The sequence below is a fragment of the Micromys minutus genome (genome assembly GCF_963924665.1).
Source record: "Micromys minutus genome assembly, chromosome: X".
Taxonomy (NCBI): Eukaryota; Metazoa; Chordata; class Mammalia; order Rodentia; family Muridae; genus Micromys; species Micromys minutus.
In genome coordinates this window covers 28922932-28944966 of record NC_137970.1, presented here as the reverse complement: position 1 = coordinate 28944966, position 22035 = coordinate 28922932, and the positions used below count along the sequence as shown (strand labels likewise).

General features: G+C 35.6%; 1 protein-coding gene across 1 annotated transcript in view; it reads left to right on the top strand.

Moving 5' to 3' along the window:
• Window positions 1–22035, top strand: part of SCML2 (Scm polycomb group protein like 2) — a gene marked incomplete at both ends in the record, with an annotated part of 113581 nt that overhangs the window by 10709 nt on the left and 80837 nt on the right. Inside the window, 4 exons of the mRNA XM_080910052.1 lie at window positions 10434–10504; window positions 12834–13068; window positions 15183–15271; window positions 18511–18754. Coding sequence (XP_080766178.1) covers window positions 10434–10504; window positions 12834–13068; window positions 15183–15271; window positions 18511–18754 — 639 coding nt within the window. The remainder of the gene's footprint in view (window positions 1–10433; window positions 10505–12833; window positions 13069–15182; window positions 15272–18510; window positions 18755–22035) is intronic.

The following is a 22035-nucleotide window of genomic DNA, read 5'->3' as shown; positions in this document are numbered from 1 at the left end:
TTAAACTTTTTTTAAAGGTTTGATACTCTGCATTAAGGTCTTACTAGTTACAATGAGCAAAAAGTACATGTAAAACAGGATGTAACCCGGAATTAGTCAACGTTTTCTTGGTGTGTAAGGATTGAGCATGAAGTTTTTTTGTTTTGTTTTGTTTTGTTTTCTATTTTTCTTGAACCTTACACAGTCTGTTAGTTGTTTCTGGGGCAGTTCAAGCCTCTGGGGTTAGCATCCCACTATCAGTGACTGCATATTAAGTCTGTTCTTTTGTGACTGGGTTATCTCACTCAGGATGATATTCTCTAGATGCAACCATTTTCTTAAAAATTTAGTTAAGTCATTGTTTCTGGTGGCTGAGTAGTACTCCATTGTGTAAATGTACCCCAATTTTTGTATCCATTCATCTACTGAAGGGCATCTGGGTTCTTTCCAGCTTCTGGCTATTATAAACAGAGCTGCTAGGAACATTGTGGTGCATGTATCTTTGCTGTGTATTAAAGTGTCTCTGGGGTATATGCCCAGAAGTGGAATAGCTGGGTCTTCAGGTAGTACTATGTTCATTTTTCTGAGGAACCGCGAGACTGATTTCCAGAGTGGTTGTACCAGTTTATAGCCCCACCAGCAGTGGAGGAGTGTTCCTCTTTCTCCACAACCTCGCCAGCATCTATTGTCATCTGAGCTTTGGATCTTAGCCATCCTGACTGGTGTGAGGTGGAATCTCAGGGTTGTTTTGATTTGCATTTCTCTGTTGGCTAAGGATGTCAAACACTTCCTTAGATGTTTCTCAGCCATTCCATATTCCTCAATTGAGAATGTTTTGTTTAGCTCTGTACCCCATTTTTAATAGGGTTTTTGATTCTCTGATGTCTATCTTTTTGAGTTCTTTGTATACCTTGGATATTAGGCCTCTATCTGATATGGGGTTGGTATAGATCTTTTCCCATTCTGTTGGCTGCCGTTTTGTTTTCTTGACAATGTCCTTGCCCTTATAAAACTTTGCAATCTTATTAAGTCCCATTCATTAATCTTTGACCTTAGAGCTTGAGCCATTGGCGTTTTGTTCAGAAAATTTTCTCCTGTGCCTATGTGTTCTAAGGTTTTCCCCAATTTCTCATCTAATAGTTTCAGTGTATCTGGTTTAATGTGGAGATCTTTGATCCACTTACACTTGAGCTTTATACAAGGAGATAAGAAAGGGTCTATTTTCATTCTTTTGCATACTGAGTGCCAGTTGGACCAGCACCATTTGTTGAAGAGGTTGTCCTTTTTCCATTGAATGTTTACAGCTCCTTTGTCAAAAATCAGGTGACCATATACTTGAGGGCTCATTTCTGGATCTTCTATTCCATTGATCCATGTGCCTATTTCTGTACCAGTACCATGCAGTTTTCAGCACAATTGCCTTGTAATGTAGCTTGAGGTTAGGGATAGTGATTCCCGCAGATGTTTTCTTGTTGTTGAGGATAGATTTTGTTATTCTAGGTTTTTTGTTATTCCAGATGACATTGCACATTAATCTTTCCAACTCAATGAAGAATTGGGTTGGAATTTTGATGGGGATTGCATTGAATCTGTAGATTGCTTTTGGTAGGATGGCCAATTTTAAAATGTTGATTCTTCCAATCCGTGAGCATGGGAGATCTTTCCTTTTTCTGAGATCTTCCTTGATTTCCTTCTTTAAAGGTTTGAAATTCTTGTCATACAGGTCCTTCACTTGCTTAATTAGAGTCACACCAAGGTATTTCATAGTTTTTGTGACTATTGTGAAGGGTATCTTTTCCCTAATTTCTTTCTTCACGATTGTCCTTTGAATATAGGAAGGTTACTGATTTGTTTGAGTTAATTTTATATCCAGCCACTTTGCTGAACTTGTTTTTCAGCTGAAGGAGTTCTCTGTTGGAATTTGTGGGGTCACTTAAGTACACTATCATGTCATCTGCAAAGAGTGATGTTTTTACTTCTTCCTTTCTGATTTGGATCTCTTTGATTTTCTTTTGCTGTCTAATTACTCTAGCCAGGACTTCTAGTACAATGTTGAATAGGTAGGGGGAGAGTGGGCAGCCTTGTCGAGTCCCTGATTTTAGTGGGATTGCTTAAGTTTGATGTTGGCTGTTGGTTTGCTGTTTATTGCTTTTATTATGTTTAGGTATGGACCTTGGATTCCTGTTCTTTCCAGGACTTTTAACATGAAGGGGTATTAAATTTTGTCAAATGCTTTCTCAGCATCCAGTGAGATGACCATGTGATTTTGGTCATTGAGTTTGTTTATATGGTGGATTACATTGATGGATTTCCTTATATTAAACCATCCCTGCATCCCAGGGATGAAGTCTACTTGGTCATAGTGAATGATCATTTTGATGTGTTCTTGGATTTGGATTGCAAGGATTTTGTTCAGTATTTTTGCATCAATGTTCATAAGTGAGATTGGACTGAAGTTCTCTTTCCTCTTAGGGTCTTTGTGTGGTTTAGGAACGAGGGTTATTATAGCCTCAAAAAATGAGTTACGTATTATTCCATCTGATTCTATCTTGTGGAATAGTTTGGAGAGTATTGGTGTTATGTCCGCAATAAATGTGTGATACAATTCTGCACTGAAACCATCTGGACCTGGGCTTTCTTTGGTTGGGAGGCTTTTGATGACTTCTTCTATTTCTTTAGGTGTTATGGGATTATTTAGATGGTTTACCTGGTCCTGGTTTAACTTTAGGGTCTTGTATCTGTCTAGGAATTCATCCAGTTCCTCCAGATTTTCCAACTTTGTGGAGTATTTGCTTTTGTAGTAGGATCTGATGATTTCTTGAATTTTGTCAGTTTCTGTTGTTATGTCTCCACTTTTCTTTCTAATTTTGTTATTTTGTATACTTTCTCTTTGCCCTCTAATTAGTCTTGCTAGGGGTTTATCAATCTTATTGATTTTCCCAAAGAACCAGCCCTTGGTTTTGTTGATTCTTTCAATGGTTCTTTTTGTTTCTATCTGGTCTATTTCTGCCCTAATTTTGATTATTTCTTGACTTCTTCTCCTCTTGGGTGTATCTGCTTCCCTTTGTTCTAGAGATTTTAGCTGTCCTGTCCAGTTTCTGATGTATGCTGTCTCCAATTTCTTTTTGGAAGCACTCAGGGCTATGAGTTTTCCTCTCAATACTGCTTTCATTGCATCCCATAGGTTTGGGTATGTTGAGTTTTCATTTTCGTTGAATTCTAGAATATCCTTAATTTCTTTCTTTATTTCTTCCTTGACCCTGCTATCCTTTAACAGAGCATTGTTTAGTTTCCATGTGTATGTGGGCTTTTTGTTGTCTTTGTTGTTGTTAAAGACCAGCCTTAGACCATGGTGATCTGAGAGGATGCATGGGAGTATTTCAATCTTCTTATATCGATTGAGGCTCGTTCTGTGTCCAATTATGTGGTCAGTTTTCCAGAAGGTGCCATGAGGTGCTGGGAGGGTGTATTCTTTTACTTTAGGATGATATGTTCTGTAGATATCTATTAATTCCAGTTGGTTCATCGTCTCTGCTAGTTTTACAGTGTCCTTGTTCAGTTTCTGTTCCCATGATCTGTCCATTGGAGAGAGTTGGATATTAAAGTATCCCACTATTATTGTGTGGGGTGAAATGTATTTTTTGAGCTTTAGTAGGGTTTCTTTTATGAATGTTGGTGCTTTTGTATTTGAGCATATATGTTAAGGATTGAGAGTTCCTCCTGACAGATTTCCCCTATAATGAGTAAAAAGTGTCTTTTCTTATCTTTCTTGATAAATTTTGGTTGGAAATTTACTTTATTCTATATTAGAATAGCCACTCCAGCTTGCTTCTTGGGGCTGTTTGCTTGAAAGTTTTTTTTTTCCCAAACTTTTACTCTGAGATACTGTCTGTCTTTGTCTCTGAGATGAGTTTCCTGTATGCAGCAAAATGCTGGATTTTGTTTATGTATCCAATTTGATAGCCTATGTCTCTTTATTGGGTAGTTGAGTCCATTTATGTTAATAGATATCAAGGAATAGTGGTTTCTTTTTCCTGATATTATTGCTTTTGTAGGTTGAGTTGTATCTGTGTCTCTTTCTTCTTTTGGTTTTCTTGCTTAGGGGTTTTCTTGTTTTTACTAGGATGTAGTTCCCCTCATTTTATTGGGTTTTCCACCTATAATTCGTTGTAGTTCTGGGTTTGTGTTCAGATATTGTGTAAATTTAGATTTGTCTTGAAATATCTTCATCTCTCCATCTATGGTGATTGATAGTTTCACTGGGTATAGCAGCTTGGGCTGGCACTTGTGCTCTCTTAGGGTCTGCATGATGTCTGTCCAGGCTCTTCTAGCTATCATAGTCTCTGTTGAGAAATCGGGTGTGATTCTGATTGGTTTGCCTTTATATGTTCTGACCTTTTTTCCTTACTGCTTTTAGTATTCTTTCTTTGCTTTGGGCACTTGGTGTTTTGACTATTATGTGTTGGGAGGAATTTCTTTTCTGGTCCATCCTATTTGGAGCTCTGAAGGCTTCTTTTATGCTCATGGTCATCTCATTCTTAAGGGTAGGGAAGTTTTCTTCTACAATTTTGTTGAAGATATTTACTGTGCCTCTTAGTTGATATTCTTCTCCCTCTTCTATTCCTATGATCCTTAGGTTTGGTCTTCTCATTGTGTCCTGGATCTCCTGGACATTTTGGGTTAGGAGCTTTTTCGTTTTTGCATCTTCTCTGACTGTTTTGTCTATGTTTACAATGTTGTCTTCTGCCCCCGAGATTCTCTCTTCCATCTCTTGTAGTCTATTGGAAATGCTTGATTCTGTGACTCCTGATTTCTTTTTTAGGTGTTCTACCTCTAGGGTTATCTCTCTTAGTGTTTTCTTTATTGTGTCAATTTCCATTTTAAATTCCTTCTTCCATTCCTTCATCTCTTTGGTTCTGTTTTCCTCTAGTTCTTTGAGTGTTTTTCTTGTTTCCTCTTTAAAAGCTTCTGATTCTTTTTGGTTTTCCTCCTGTTCTTATTTAAGAATCTCTATCATCATCTTGAGGTAAGATTTTAGGTCTGTGTCTTCTTTTTCTGGCTTGTTTGGCATTCTGCTGTTTGCTGTGATGGGAGAGCTGGGTACTGTTGTTGCTAGGTTGTCTTGGTTTCCTTGGGATATGCTCTTTTGCTTTCCTCTTGCCATCTTGTTGTCAGTGATATGTTCTTGCCTTTCCCTTGTACCTGGTCTGTGTCCCTGGATCTCAACTGGTCCAGGTGGCAGATGGTCTGAGCCCTGTTCAGCGCCCCAAAGCCGCCGGGTAGGAACAGTTCTGGGTTCTTGGTTCCTGGGTCAGGCAGGGCAGGGCCGCACTTTCCGTGTGCACTCGGCAGAGATCTCTCTGTCCCCTTGCTGTTCGGATCTCCTTCTCATCAGGCCTTAACCTTTGGAACTGCTCTTCCTGGTGGCAGATGGGCTGAGCCCTGTTCTGCACCCCAAAGCTGCCGGGTGGGAACAGAGGTCCCAACACTGGGTTCTTGGTCCCTGGATCAGGCAGGGCAGGGGCGCGCTTTCCATGCGCACTCAGCAGAGATCTCTCTTCCCCTTGGCTGCTCAGATCTCCTTATCACCAGATCTTAACCTTTGGGAACTGCTGGTCCAGGTACAGTTTTCTTTTATATATATATATATATATATATATATATATATATATATATATATATATATATATATATATTTATATATATAATTATTAGTCTGAGTGAGATGATATATTTTCAAGTTTGTGACAGCTGAAGGGTTTTTGAGTACTTGAATTTTTTAGGTTAGCATAAAGGAAAACCTGAATAGTTTGTTGAAGTATGATTCTAGATTGTGTGGAATGTTCTGAACACATGAAAACATCATTTTATTTCTAGGAAACTATTTAAAGTAGTTTAAAGATTCACAAGTAGTTTATTTAGATGTATTGGCACATTTATTTAACAAATTCTTGAGAGCATTCCATATCATAGGCTCTGGAATATGTTGTCAGTGTTATAAGTATATAGAACTGAGTAAGACAGAATTAAGTACATGCTTTTATGAAGTTTTAATTTTAATAGTGAAAAATAAAGTAAATAAAATCAACAAGTAAAATGTATACTACACTTCAAATTGTAGGACATATAAAATGAAGATAATCATAAAATTAAAATAGGTTCTCATTAAATTAGATAATTTTTGAAATGCTTTCAAAAATTTCATTATTTCAGTCTTATTTTTTTTCTTGTGGGTAGAATCAATGGATGTCAAGAAAGGGTCTGCAATGCCGTGGGAAGAACAAAATTATTAACTAACTAAACCCACCACAGCTCTCAGGGACTAAATCAAAGAGTTCTCATGGAGAGAAGCATGGCCCCAGTTGCATATGCAGCAGAGGATAGCATTGTCTGGCATCAATGGGAGAAGAGGCCTTTGGTCCAGCAAAGGCTCCTTCTCCCAGTGTAGGGGAATGCCAAGGTGCTGAGGTGGGAGAGGGAAAACCTTCATGGAGAAAATGGGAGGGGAGGGGATTATTATTAACAAAAATAGGGATATATCCTATAAGAAAGGAAAAAAAAGTATGATGCTCAAGAAGGAAATAGTCAAGTACATATTTGTAAAGCAGTAGATTTTTAAGTAATTAAACACATCATTTTTGTTTCTCAGTGTTATAATGAACTCATATTTCTTTTGCTGTATTATGTATGTACTAGCTTCTATTACCATAAAAACGTTAGTTGTAGAAAAGGTAAAAAAATTACTGCAACATTTTAACTTTAAATTCATTTAAAGTTGAATCGATAAGGATTGAATAAAATCAAAACTATATTTAAGCACGAATTTGTTTAATATTTAATGATTGAAATTTTCCATTACTTAAAATAATCTGGCTTTTGAGTTAAAAATGAGATAACTTAATAAACTAGGCAATGAAGGACCTAGACTCTAGAATTTTCTTTTAATAATCAATGAATGACTGTTAGGCAGGATTTTCACCTTTTTATCTTGTTTTAACTCATAAATCTGTAGTAATTAGGATAATGCTTGACACATATTAATGGCCCAGGAAGGAATCTAGTACGAAATAGTATAAATATAATTTCTGCTTTCTAAGAGCTTAAGTGGGCAGATAAGTAGTAAATAATTGAAGTTGTGATACATGATGTGAAATAGTGTGTGCTGATAATTAAAATGAGAGACTTCATTTAAGATACTTCCTGCTCACTGTCTTCACATAGCATATGAACCTAAACCTGGGACTTGTAAAAGACATAATTATGATTTACTCTAAAGAAAATCAAGAAGGTTGATAGAGATTCTATTCCATGTGCTACAATTTATTAAACCCAGTGTATAAATTTGAATGGAGTACAGGCTAATATGAAGAAGGACAACAAGGATGTGGGTATACAGCAATCAGATTACATAGTTATGTATGTGTACCTATGTTTTGAAGAGATATATCAATTTCCAGACATTATCTCTAAGAGAATGACCTTACTAGTCTTCTTTTCAACTGAGAACATGATGCAAATCAGAAAAAAATTTCAAACTGAATTTTGGTTGCTGGTTAGGAATTCCACCTGTGGTCTTGTGTTAGGTGTGTTAAATCTAATCTAGTAATTCTTGGATTCATGTGTGTTTCCATTATGCTGATGATGGTAATTATCACATGAGCAGTTGTGAATAGTTTTTAAGGCCAATAAAAATTTCTATGTGATGTATACTATAGATTGTCATTAGGTAACAATGTGATAGAAAATAATTCTGTTAATAGTTTATAATGAGACCAAGAAAATATTTTGACAATTTAATTGTGTTTCTGTGAATTTCAGTTTTTACTTTTGACAAAGTTAAATATTTATAATTTTAGTGACAGTTGTAACATTAATCATATCTGGTACCATATATATTAATTTTCACATATTGCAAATGAGATAACTGGGGCTAAGAAGATAAAATGAGAGGCTCAGCATTATATAAGGGGTAGAGCCATACTGAAAAGTGGTATATCAGATTCTGAAGCATATGTTTTCAACACCATGGTAGTATTCCACTTTATGTAGAAACAGAATCAAACTGGAATATTGGATCTTTGGCTAAATTTTTTATTTAAAATCTCTATAATCTGATGTATGACATATGTAGTACACATGCATAGCTAGTTACATGTAGAAAAATATTATAGTATACAGGTATGATGGCTAATAGTGACTTTGAGAAGCTAGTTGTGCACATTTTTCCCCAACTTCATGCTTTATGGATTTGGTGTGGTATCCTGCAGTCAGTCATGGTGTCATTATTTATATTACAGAAATTCACAAATACTGTCAGGTTTTTTATTTGTATTTTATAGAAAATTGATTGGTAAACAATTTTTGTAGATATCTGTGCTATCCTTTGGATGATGTGGTAATCTTCCAGTTGGAGGGGCAGTATATTTTAAGATTCTAGCTCAATAGATGCTTGAAACTGGATATTAATGAATGTTTTCCATATACATGTGTGGTGATGTTTTATTTGTAAATAACACATAATACAAGATTGTCCATTGTTAGCATACACATCAGGAACTTCAACATACTGTGTTTAATTTTTGAGAGTTTTTAACCTTTCCATTTAAAGTGTAGCACTTTATGGTTTCTCTCTCACATATCTGAATTACCAGTACCACTATACTTGCACTTTGTAGCTATTGTTAAGTTGAAAGTAAGAGAAAATATGTGAACACTGACTGGTTGATAACTTACTTAGCAGGCAGTCTCATGAGAAAGTTGTTACTTAAGCGATTAACAGGCAAAACAATGACTTTATGAAATTCCTAAGAAAATGGATGCATCTAGAGAATATCATCCTGAGTGAGGTAACCCAGTCACAAAAGAACAGACATAATATGTAGTCACTGATAATTGAATACTAACCCCAGAAAGCTCTGAACACCCCAGAAACAACTCATAGGCCATATGAAGCTCAAGAAAAACAAAGGCCAAAAAAAAAAAAAAAATTAAAGCCTCACTCCTTCTTAGGAAAAAAAAATAAATGTATAGCACCCTCTCAGAGCGTGGTACACCTGTACCTTAAATCACTAATAATCTAAGAGCTAAGATAATAGCCTTGTGGCAATTTTTGATATTCAAAGATACTCTCCAAGAAAACTGTTTCCATGTTAAGTTCTGTCCTACATGTACTATATGCTTATGATAACAAGTGGGATTTCAATGCATGCTATCAAACCTCTAAAATAATTAAGCACTGACAAAAATATTCATGTAGTGTTATGCTAAAATGCCTTTAAAAATCTGTATATGTATCTCTCTTTTTTAAAAATAAAGCTGTAAGAAAAAAAATAGGTTGGTTGAATTCATGGCACATGTCTCTTGAGTGGGATGAAATGTGAATGTGAGATTTCATCTCACTAGTTAGAACAACTGTATACTTTAAAACTTGTAAATCATCTCTGGATTTTCCTTTTTAATATTTTGGACTACAATTGCATGTAAATAATTGAAATAATACATATTGGAGCCAGAGGATAAAGACGTACTACTGAATATCAGAACTGGTAATACACATTCGCCTATGGAAGAGAAGTAAACAAAATTATACTATTTTTTCTATACTTAACAAGAGTATAGAAAAACTTCTGGGTTGTTGAAAATGAAATAATATATAAACATAATTTCAGTATTTCTAATCAGTTTGTCAGTGTCTTGATAGTATATCTAGGACAGTGAATTGAACAAATGTGTTCAAACCAGGTAGAGTGCACTGCTTTTTGATAGCTTTGTAGTATGCTATGAAGACTACCTGGAAGAAGAGCTAAGAGTGCTACAATAATCTCTTTCACTGACTTTACTGGTCAGTTGCTTGCTGCTGTGTCTTAACATCGTGTTATTGACACTTGGATGGAGATTTAATAGTACACTAAGAATTACTCTGGTTCTAAGAATTTTTTTAAAACACCTATTACATCTCCATAAAAAAACAAAGCACCGTCACATTGCTAAAATGTAAATAAAGTTGTTGAGAAAATATACATTTGACACATTTGCAGATTTTCTAGTCTATAAAAATATCCTAGGATTCTAGTGTCCACATTTCTATTTTGCAGTGTAGCATATTGAACACTGGGCCTCTACTACTACTGCACACTCCAGGCTCCTTTCTTCAAATCACGCTCCTTTACTTCACAACTCATCCAGAGTATATGAATTATCATTTTTATCAGGCCTATTATTATCAGGAAGTTGCTTTTATTCTGGTTCATGCTTGAATATAAATTGAGGAGGTAAAACCTGGTTTGTAGGACATGCATTCTTCTTTTTTAATTACAACACTTCTCCCTTCCCTTTACTCCCTTCAAAGCCTCTCACACTCCTACTTGTGTGGTATGGACTAAAACTTACTTTATTCAGGATAAAAACTTAACTGTATACTCTAATCTCACCCTATTTTGTACTTTTTTTTCCAGATCATTTTGACTGGGACAAGTATTTGGAAGAGACAGGATCTGTAAGTGCTCCTTCAGACTATTTCAGACAGGTATGCCAAAATTCTCTTGATATTTTATGCAGTAACATACACCATTATCTTGTAGAAGGGTGTCTGTTTGTGTGGTTACATGGCTCTAATAGTATGAGGAGGAAGCGGGATTCTGCTTGTGCCTCTGATTGTCAGATGATCTCTTTGCATTAATTTTTAAATTGCCCATGTAGCTGAAACTAATAGAACAGATAGTGAGGAAGAGCTTTGAACACATAGGCACAGGAGAAAATTGCCTGAACAGAACACTAATGGCATATTAGATGAGATCAAAAATCGACAAATGGGACCTCATGAAATTGCAAAGCTTCTGTAAGGAAAAGGACACTATCAAAAGGACAAACCGACAACCAGCAGACTGGGAAAGATCTTTACCAATCCTATATCTGATAGAAGTCTAGTATCCAATATATACAAAGAACTCAAGTTAAACTCTAGAGAATCAAATAACCCTATTAAAAATGAGGTACAGAGCTAAACAAAGAATTCTCAACTGGGGAATATTGAATGACTGAGAAGCACCTAAAGAAATGCTCAACATTCCTAGTCATCATGGAAATGCAAATCAAAATGACTGAGATTCCATATCACACCAGTCAGAATGGCTAAGATCAATAAGTTAGGTGACAGCAGATGCTGGCAAGGATGTGGAGAAAGAGGAACACTCCTCTGTTGTTGGTGGGATTGCATTCTCTAGAAATCAGTCTGGAGGTTCCTCAGAAAATCGGACATAGTACTACCTAAGGACCCAGCAAAACAACTACTGGGCATATACACAAAAGAAGCTCCAACATCTAACAAGGACACATGTTCCACCGTGTTCATAGAAGCCTTATTTATAATAGCCAGAAGCTGGAAAGAACCCAGATGTCCATCAACAGAGGAATGGATACAGAAATTATGGTACATTTGCACAATGGAGTTCATAAAATTCCTAGGCAAATGGATGGAACTTGAAGCTATCATCCTGAGTGAGGTAACCCAGTCACAAAAGAACACACATGGTACGTACTCATAAGTGGACACTAACTCAAAAAGCTTGAATATCCAAGAGACATCTCACACAACTTATGAAATTCAAAAAAAAAAAAAAAAAAAAAAAAAAGAATGCCTGAATGTAGATGCCTCAGTCTTTCTTAGAAGGGAGAACAAAACACTCATGGGAGGAAATAAAGGGACTAATAGTGGAGCAGGGATTGGAAAAAAGATCATCCAGAGACTGCCTCACCAGGGGATCCACTACATATGCAGCCACTAAACCCAAACTATTGCTGATGCCAAGTAGTGCTTATTGGAACTACAAGCAGGAACATGATATGGATACCTCCTCAGAGGTTCTGCCAAAAGCATACTCATACAGAGGAGGATGCTTGCAGCTAACGATCTAACTTAAAATAGGACCCTAATGAAGGAGCTAGAGAAAGGACTGAAGGAGCTGACAGGTTATACAACCCCATGGGAAAAACAAAATGATCAACTAACCAAACCTACCACAGCTTCCAGGGACTAAAACACCAACCAATGAGTTCACATGGAGAGACCTATGGCCCCAGGTGCATATACAGCAGAGGATAACATTCTCTGGCATCAATGGGAGGAGAGGCCTTTGGTCCAGTGAAGGCTTCTTTCCCCAGTATAAGGGAATGACAATGTGCTGAGGTGGGAGAGGGAGGTTGGGAGAGGGAGCACCCTCATAGAAGTAATGGGAAGAGTAGGGGGGATGGGATTTGGGGAAGGGGATAACATCTGAAATGTAAATGCAGAGAATATCCAATTAACAAATTGCCCATTTAGAGGGAAAGACAGAAATAGCAAGTAATTATATGAAATACAACCTTGTATTGACAAGTCTCACGGAACAGATGCTATTTAAGATTATTGTTAGAGTGAGAAGGAAAAAAAAAGGCAGAATTACATGGGCATCAAGAGATGTCACAGAATATCTGGATTGCAAGGTAGATAGAGACACCTATGAGATCATGGTCAAAAGTTTGTCGGGACATTTGTGATGTGCTGGGGCTTTGATAGGACTTCTAGTTTGCTTATTTCAAAAGGAATAGCTTCATGAGATTCTTGTGTTTTAAAAATCTTTCAGGATGCATTTTATAAGTTATAATGGGGTTTCTGGATGTGCCTATATGTGAGGCTAGTGATAGGCAATATTTGTATGCTGCATTTTAGTCAAAGGGGAGATTTTGCCTTGAGCCTTTAACCCTGACCTCATTCAACCTCTGTACTGGTTCCTAAAAATGTTTCCTATTCTGCTATCACAATTTGCCATATATTTTTCTTATAGTTGATGCATTTTAACACAATTTTTTATATATAGGCTAAGACTCCACCAACTAATGAATTTCAAGTTGGTATGAAATTGGAAGCTCGTGACCCTCGCAATATTGATTCAGTGTGTGTTGCTTCGGTCATTGGGATTACTGGGGCTAGATTACGTCTACGACTGGATGGTGGTGACAATAAGAATGATTTTTGGAGACTTGTGGATTCATCAGATATACAGCCCGTTGGGACATGTGAACAACACGGAGATTTACTTCAGCCTCCACTGGGTAAGGGTGTGCAGTTTTTAAGATAACATAGTCTTACTATTAGAGATGGGTTTAAGTGTCCTTTTAAAAATCACTGAGGCTTTCTTGTAAGTAGATGGTCAGTGGTATGTTTTTTCTTTCTTGTTTTTTAACAATATATCTGTAATGTAATTCAGGATGGCTTGAATTGGTGATCCTCCTGCTTCAGCTTCCCAAGTTTTGAGATTATAGATTTGTGCCAGTACACAATTTTTAAAAATATTTTGCATTTTTATTTTTAATGTTTATTGATTATACAACACACACGTGGTTATATGTGTGTACATGTGCACATATCATAGAAAAAGTGAAGATAATAGTACAGCTTAGGGAAATCAGTTATCTTGCTTGCACCATGTGGGTTCTAGATAGGATAGCTAGAAGTATAAACTCAGATGATCAGGTTTGACGATGAGTCACAAACACACCATCCTTTTTATTTTTTTCTCATTTTTTAAATTTGATACTCTCTGTATTTACATTTGAAATGTTATCTTCTTCCCCCACCCTGCTCCCATCCCCTCTTTCCCTCCACTTGTCTTCACAAAGGTGCACTCCCTCCTAATCAACCTCTCCATTCCCTTGGCATTCCCCTACATTGGAAAAATGTGCCCTCCCTGGGCCAAAAGCATCTTCTCACATTGATGCCAGACACTGGTATCTTCAGCTACATAAGCTAACTGGAGCCTTAGGTCTCTTCATGTGTGTTCAATGGTTGGTGTTTTAGTCCATGGGAGCTCTGGAGGGTGTGGTTGGTTGATAATGTTGTTCTTCCCATGAGATTGCAACCCCTTCCAGCTCCTTCATTAGGGTCCCCGTTTTCAGTCCGATGGTTAGCTGCAAACATGCTCAGCTGTATCTGTATGACTCTGGCAGAGCCCCTGAGGGAGGCATTCTATCATTTGTTTTCAAGTTGTGTTTTGGGGGAGTTTCAACCAAAGATTATTTAAGAATGACTTTTTCTCTCTTTCAACATTTTGTATATGCTACCCTGTTGATAGCTCTGTTGCCAGTGATTCACATACTTTCCTACCTTAGTGAATGCATTCATTAAGACTATATATATGGTGCTGGAGAGATGGCTCAGAGGTTTAGAGCACTGTCTGTTCTTCTGCAGGTCCCGAGTTCAATTCCCAGCAACTACATGGTGGCTCACAACCATCTATAATGAAATCTGGTGCCCCTTCTGGCCTGCAGGCATACATTCAGGCAGAATGCTGTATATATAATAAAGAAATCTTTAAAAAAAGAGTGTATATAACCCTTTTCCAATTCTAACTTTGGGGCAGGCAGGTTTTGATTGAAAGTGATTGCCTCAGATAATAGCATGCCTAATGCCTATAAACTGGTAAAATTTCTAAACAAGCCTAATTTATTTTCTTTTATAAATTTCAAGATTATGTTTAGTATATGTAAAAATTGCTAAAGGAAGCTAAGTTTTTTTCCCTAATATGAGAAATATTAGAAATACATAAATCTAAAAGAATTTTACAGTGAGTATACACAGACTCACTACCTCTTTACTATACTTGTTTTATTTTTATCTGTTCACCTATCTTATGTATCTCAGAGAAGTCATTGATATTAATATAGTTTCTTCAAATACTTAACATATGCATAGTGTTAACTAGAATGTGTTCATAGTTTTCTTCTTTAAAAACTTAGATTTTATATATGTACGTTTGTAAAAATCAACAGATATGGTCTTTCTGAAAGGACTGAGTTCAGGGACTCCAAGAAAAAAAGGAACTAGAGGAAGTTTTTAGCAACCTCTTCCCATGCTTGCATGCTTGGTAGACATATAATGAAAGCTCTCCTGATTTGTGGTGTGGATTACCTGTATCATTATGGCCTGGCCCAAACATAAACATGTTTGTTGCCAAACCCCCAATGGTTTTTCTAAAATAAAAGTTTCTGGTTCCACTTTGACATTGGTGCCAGACATTAGAATTTTAGCTATAACTATAAGAAGATTTATCTCTTTTACTCAAGCCCTTATAAAGTCATTCTCTGAAGAGGTTTTGTGAATGTTATCCATTTATTCTCCATTCTCATAGTTTCATAGTTTTTTTAATGATATACAATTTATAAAACAGGATACAGAATGAATGCTTCATCATGGCCCATGTTCTTACTACGTGTACTAACTGGATCTGAACTGGCACCTGCAGTGTTCTTTAAGAAGGTAAGAAAAGCATTACAAAACATTTCTGTCCTCCAGAACATGATTTTATTGTTTTAATTGGAATTCTTAACCACTTTTGTCTTTTCTGTTACAGGAATAACTTTTTAAAATTACAGGCAAACATTGAATTCATTCTCTAAGGTCATTATAACTAAGAGGAGTGGCTTGCATAATTAAAAGAAGTTTTCCACAGTTTGGAGCCTGGAAGAACAAGAATCAGGGTGCCTTGAAAACTGGTCTCTATTGAGGCTCACCTTAATTTGTAGTTGACTAGCTTCTTGTGTTCTTACATGGCTTCCACTATATGTGCGCACATTGGTATCTTACTCTTATTAAACCACACCAGTCAAACTGGATTAAGCCTCCGTTTCCAAATGCATTCATATAGATAGTATTTCAACTGAAATTTGGGGCTAAAGAGACACCATGTAGTTTATAATAGCAACTACAGTTGCTGAGAGTTCATTAGTCTAACGGCCCTATCACATTCAGAAAGTATTGTTTTGTCCTGGTTCTCTCTGATCATTTGCTCATAGAAACTCCCTACATCTCCCAAAATGTTTCCTGAGCCTTGTGGTAGTAGGAGTATATGGTATGGTTATCACATTTGTGGCTTAGCTCTCTAAGAACATTTATTCTCTTCATATTAAGCAGTTGATTAATAGTTTCCTTTGTAGTACAGAGGCCTTTTGATTTCATGAAGTCACAATTTTTAATTGTTGTCAATTCCTGGGTGACTGGAGCCCTAATCAGAAAGTCCTTACCTCAGCTTATATACTAAAATGCATCCCTACTCTTACAGAAGTTTGAGAGTTTCAGCTCTAACATTGAGATTATTTTTTTATTCATTTGACATTGATTTGTGTGCAAGATGAGAGAGAAGGATCAAATTTCATTCTTTTACATGTAAATACCAGCTTTCTCAATACAATTTGTTTAAATAGTTATCTTTCCCCTTGTGTAGGTTTTTGGCATCATCGTCAGAAATAAATCAGGTAGCTGTAGGTACATGTAATTATAACCTGTGTCTTCAATGCTCTTTCCATGATCACTGTGCCCTTGTTTCAGTATCATGCTGGTTTTACTACTGTGACTCTATTGTATAACTTGAAATGAGGACTAGAGACACATTCATCAGTGGGTTGTTGTTGTTTAGTTGTTAAGGACTTGTTTGGCTTCCGTATCAACTTTAGGATTGTTTTTTTCAATTTCTATTAAAAAATCATGTTAGAATATTGGTGGAGATTGTATAGGATTTGTAGATTGTTTTTGATAGGATGATTATTTTTGTAATATCAATTTTACCATTCTATGTGCATAGGGGTTCTCCCCTACTGGTATTATCTTCAGCTTCTTTTTCAGTGTTTTAAAATTTTCATTGTTGATAGCTAAATATTTAAACATCAGTTCTAGAGATTAGAATTTGGACATAAAGGTGTGGCCAGGACTTCCTCTGATGGCTTTCTCCTTAACTTTTAGGTATTGTGTCCTTGTGCTTTCATGCAGTCTATATATATGTGGTATTTATGTCTTGTCCTACTTTCCTGTGCTTAAGGACAGTTATGTTATATTAGAAATATGGTACAGTTCTCATTTTAACTAGTTACCTACTTAAGACCCCCCCATTATACCCCAGGGATGGCATTGCCCACAATGGACTGAGCTATCACCCATCAATCCCTTAATAAAATGAATTCCCCATATCAACCACTAATTAAGAAAATGACCCACAGGGCAATCTTATAGAGGCATTTCTCAATTGAGGTTTTCTCTTCTAAGAAGACTCTAGCTTGTGTCAAGTTGACATAAAACTAGTGAGCACAAGGACCTTAGTTTGTGTGTGTGTGTCGGTTTTTGTTTTGTTTTTATTTTGTTTTGTTTTTGATTTTGCTACATTTATGCCTAAAATTTTAGACTGTCCTAAATGGGATATTTTTTCTAATTTCTTTTTCAGCATGCTTATTATTATTATGCTTTAAAATACTTATTTTTCTATGTTGATGGTGAATCCCACTATTTTCCTGATAGTGTCTATCAGATACAAGAATTTTATGAAAGAGTGCTTAAAGACCTTTTATTGATATATTATTTGAAAATAAGGTTTATTTGACTAGCTCCCTTTCTGTTTATATCCCCCTGTTTTCCCTCCCTACACTACTCATCAGTCACTGCAGTTGAGTAAGGAGAGTAGAAGCATATTTGTTTCTCTCATTCTTTATTTTAGAGGGAATGTGCTTATTGCTTTCTTCAGTAACTATTATGTTGAGTGTGGCTTATTATGTTTGCGTTTCTTCTATTTGTAGTTTGTTTAAAAACTTATTCATGAAGGTATGTTAAATATTATTAAAGACCCTTTCTATTTCTTTTGACTTGATAATGTGAATTTTGCTTCTGATTTTGTTTGTTCCTGTTACATTTATAAATTGATATATGTTGGCCATTCTTGTAATGCTGATTCAAACCCATCTGAATCATAGTATGCCATATATTTAATGTGCTTTTAAATCTGGTTTGGGGTATTTTGTTGAGATATATGTATTCATTGAGGAATTTTTTTGTTCACTTTTATGTGGCTTTTATATCAGGGTAATACTGGTTTTGTAGAATGAGCTTGGTCATGCTTGATCCCTTTCTATTTTATGAAATATGAGAAGCATTAGTATTAGGTCTTCAAATACTAGTGTATTTCACAGTGAATTTATCAAGCCTTGGGTTTTTCTTAAAGTATGAGTGATGCCTTTACTACTTTTGTCTCATTGCAAATTATAGGTGTGTTGCTGTCTTAAGATGCCTTCTTGGTCCAATTTCAGTAGACGGTACACATAAACATCTGGAAACTTACCTTTTTATACATTGTTTCAATTGGGATATAAGTTTTCAAAATATTCTCTAATGGATCCTCTGTACCTTTTATCTTTTGGTTAACTTGGCTGATGGTTGTCATTCTTGGTTGTCTTTTACAAACAAATCCTGCAGTCACTCACAATAAAGGCATTGGATTAAGTTTGAATTAAAGGTGTGTGCCATGATCCCTAGCCTAAAAGTGCCAAATAAATAAATAAATAAATAAATAAATAAATCTTTGCCAGGCCATTAATCTGAGCACTGTGGACGCAGAAGCAAGTGAATCTCTGATTTTGAGGGCAGCCAGGTGTCCAGAGTGAGTTACAGGATGGCTAGGGCTACAAAGAGAAGTCCGTTGTGGAAAAAAAAGTCTCATTAATTATTTGTATTTTTAGGAACCACCGCGACCACCCCAAAATAATTTTATGGTTGGGATGAAGATTGAAGCTGTCGATAGAAAAAATCCATTTATGATCTGTCCTGCCACAATTGGAGCTGTCAAAGGAGATCAAATTCATATTACTTTTGATGGATGGAGTGGAGCATTTGATTATTGGTGCAACTATGACTCCCGAGACATCTTTCCAGTTGGATGGTGTCGCCTCACAGGAGATGTATTGCAGCCACCAGGAAAAATTGGTAAACTAATACCTAATTACATGTTCTGTTATTTTAGATCTGATTTTGATAATACTGTGATTAATAGTGGTGGTGTTCTAACTTGATGTTAAATTGGAACAGCAGGTAGAATATTCTAGGTAGTAGACAAAAAGGAAGATTCAAATTAGGATAATTAGAATTTTTGAGATCTTCCCTGGAATTTTTTTTTAAAAAATTATCGTTAATCTTTTTACAGTCTATTTATTATCCCCTCCCTGTCTACCCTCCAAAACTTCATCATCCCATTCCTCTTCACCCTTGTCTTCAAGAGGATATTCCCATACCCCCATCCCACTCTACCTTGCCAAGGCTCTCCAATCCTTGGGGCCTCAAGACTCTTAGAGTCTTGTGCTTGCCTCTTGCCATCTTGTTATAGGTGATGCTAGGTGATCTTGTTGTCTCTTACTGAAATTTGTCTCTCTTTTGGGTCTGGGCCTGTGGTCTCCAGAGGAAGATTGTTTCTGGGTATTCCTCTCTCAGGGTAGGTTATGAATTCCGATGGCAGAGCCCAATCCAGATATAACTGGGCTGGTTCTGACCTTGGGCTGGAAGTGTGCACTCCCAGGAAGTACCTCGAAGTACCTCTGCCTACACTGCCAGAGTTCTGGGTGGCCTCTCCCAGGGTAGAACTTGGGCAGAAGTTGAATCACCCTTCCACTTAGGATAGAAAGCGCTCCTGCAGCTCTTCTAAGCACCCAGGGACCTGTCGGCAGGTGGACCTCAGGTCCTGAAGAAACTTGGCTGGGTCTTGCGGTGGGCCAGAGCCTTGAGACTCTTGAGGGTTAAGTGCATCTTCTCTCACTGAGGCCAGACCCAGCAGTCCTCTGATGTATAGGTGATAGAATAGACATATCACAAGATATAAACTTTAAAGTTAGTCTGTAAACTAATGTTTTTTTGCTTAAGATACGGTGATATTGGAATTGTGAAAGGGAATATTATTACCCTTCAGTACCATTTTTATTATAAACTTAGCTACATCCCCAGCTCTGTGGTAGTGGTTCTGGTTCAGGTGTTATTATTTGGTTGTTTGATTTTATTTTGTTTGTTTGTAGTGATAGTTCACTCAGAGCCTCTTTCATTATAATACCTTAAGGCTTTTTTTTTTTTTTTTTTGTAACAAGAATATACATGTAGTTCACTTTGTGCATTAGTAACTTTCAGTTTGAAAGTTTGCAAGAGGTTATCCTGTACATTCTACTTGGTGGATATTTTTTCATCCTATATTGTGACTGTAGATGATTCTAAACGTAGAATGACTAAATTTTAAAAAAAAATAGTATAATTCGGTGAAAGCATAAGCAGGAAGGAGTTTAATAATTTCTTTTTTTATTTTTTTATTTTTATTTTTTAACAACTTTATTTTACAAAACAAAGATAAATGTACAGATTTTAAGCATTGTTTGCATAAAATTATACAATACATTTTTGTCAGTACTTTTTTTCAGATTTTAAAATAATTTTTACATAAAACTGTATGAATATATTTTTTAGTCATTACTTGATTTTTTAAAGGTTTGATAGTATGCATTGAAAACTTAATAGTTACAATGAGCATAAAGTACATGTAAAACAAAATGTAACATGGAAATAGTCAAAGTTTTCTTGTTGTATAGAGATTTTTTGTTTTGTTTTGTTTTCTTTTCTTTTTGTCTTCTGAAATTAGTTAACTATAAGGTCCTTAAATTGTATGACATTTAAGTCAATAAGACTTCTGTTGAAAAAAGACTACATTAAAAATCAATTGGCTGGGAAACATATTTTTACTGGGGTATGTGGTTTTGAGGTCTTCAATAAATAAAGGAAATTAGTAAAAGAGAAGAGATATTAATACCCAAAGCAAATGGTAACAAAAAGTTATACTCTTTAGAAAATTGTGAACTGAAAATGTAATAAAAATAAATTAGAAAGATTTTTTTCAAAGATTGAACAGCAGAGAGAAAAATAATTTTACCTGTTTTAGAGGATAATAAAACTAAGTATGACTTCCTGAAAAGACCATTTGCAAGCATAAAAAATTCTCAACTTCAGAAAAATTATTGTATCAAATATAGAAGTGTGTGAATATATGTGCATAAAAGTACTTATAACATCCAGTCTAGTAAGATGAATGTGAAAATTACTTCAGTAACTAACAAGATAGAAATCTGGCTAAGTCAGTAAGTACATCCATGATTGAATGAATGCATGTAGAATTAAACTGCAATTTGTAGGGAAATATTATTACAGGAACATATGTGTTGTTCAGGTCATAATGGGATTGCACTTTGATAAAGTAAAGAAAAAAAGATATATTTAGTCTACTGAACATCACAGCTTAAATTTAAGGCTAGTTTATCTTAAAGCATTCTTAGAACATATATATTAGCTTATAGTTAAATAAAATCACAACTTTAACCAAAATCCTAATTTCAAAATTTTAACTCTAATTTTAAAAATCCTTTAATATCACATTTTAAAATAAAACCTTATTAAAATCTGTATTCAGTGTAAAATTCGGAAAGTGTATGTATATAAGAGACACAGACAGACATTTTACAAACATACGGCATCCACAAAAAGGAACTATACTTTCAACTGGGAAAGCAGCTGTTTTCTCCCTATTCTCCACTGCCCATGCCTAAATATATTCTATCATAAATTACTAGATTAAGAAATTAGCAGCTCTATTTATAATAGCCAGAAGCTGGAAAGAACCCAGATGTCCTTCAGAAGATGAATGGATACAAAAATTGTGGTACATTTACACAATGGAATACTACTCAGCCACCAGAAACAATGACTTGACCAAATTCCTAAGAAAATGGCTGCATCTAGAGAAGATCATCCTGAGTTAGATAACCCAGTCACAAAAGAACAGACATAATATGCAGTCACTGATAGTGGGATGCTAACCCCAGAGGCTTGCACTCTCCCAGAAACAACTCACAGACTGTATGAAGTCCAAGAAATAAAGAAAACAAAAAACTATATGTTTTTCAATATATCAATAATTGCTTTTCCATAGCATTTAAAACTTTGCAAAATAGTAATTAAAAACCATATATCTACTGTTTTTACAGAAGTACAGTGAGATATGAATGATATTTGATTTGGAGAATAGTAATAATTCTTCCATTTTTTTTGCAAAACCAAATACTTCTATGATAAGAAATAATGAAGTTTTAATTTGGCTTAGCAAGGGTAGAGAATTTTGTGCCTTTTTATTATTTATGCACATTTACATTTTTGTTTCTTACTAGACCCTGTTTTATTTCAAA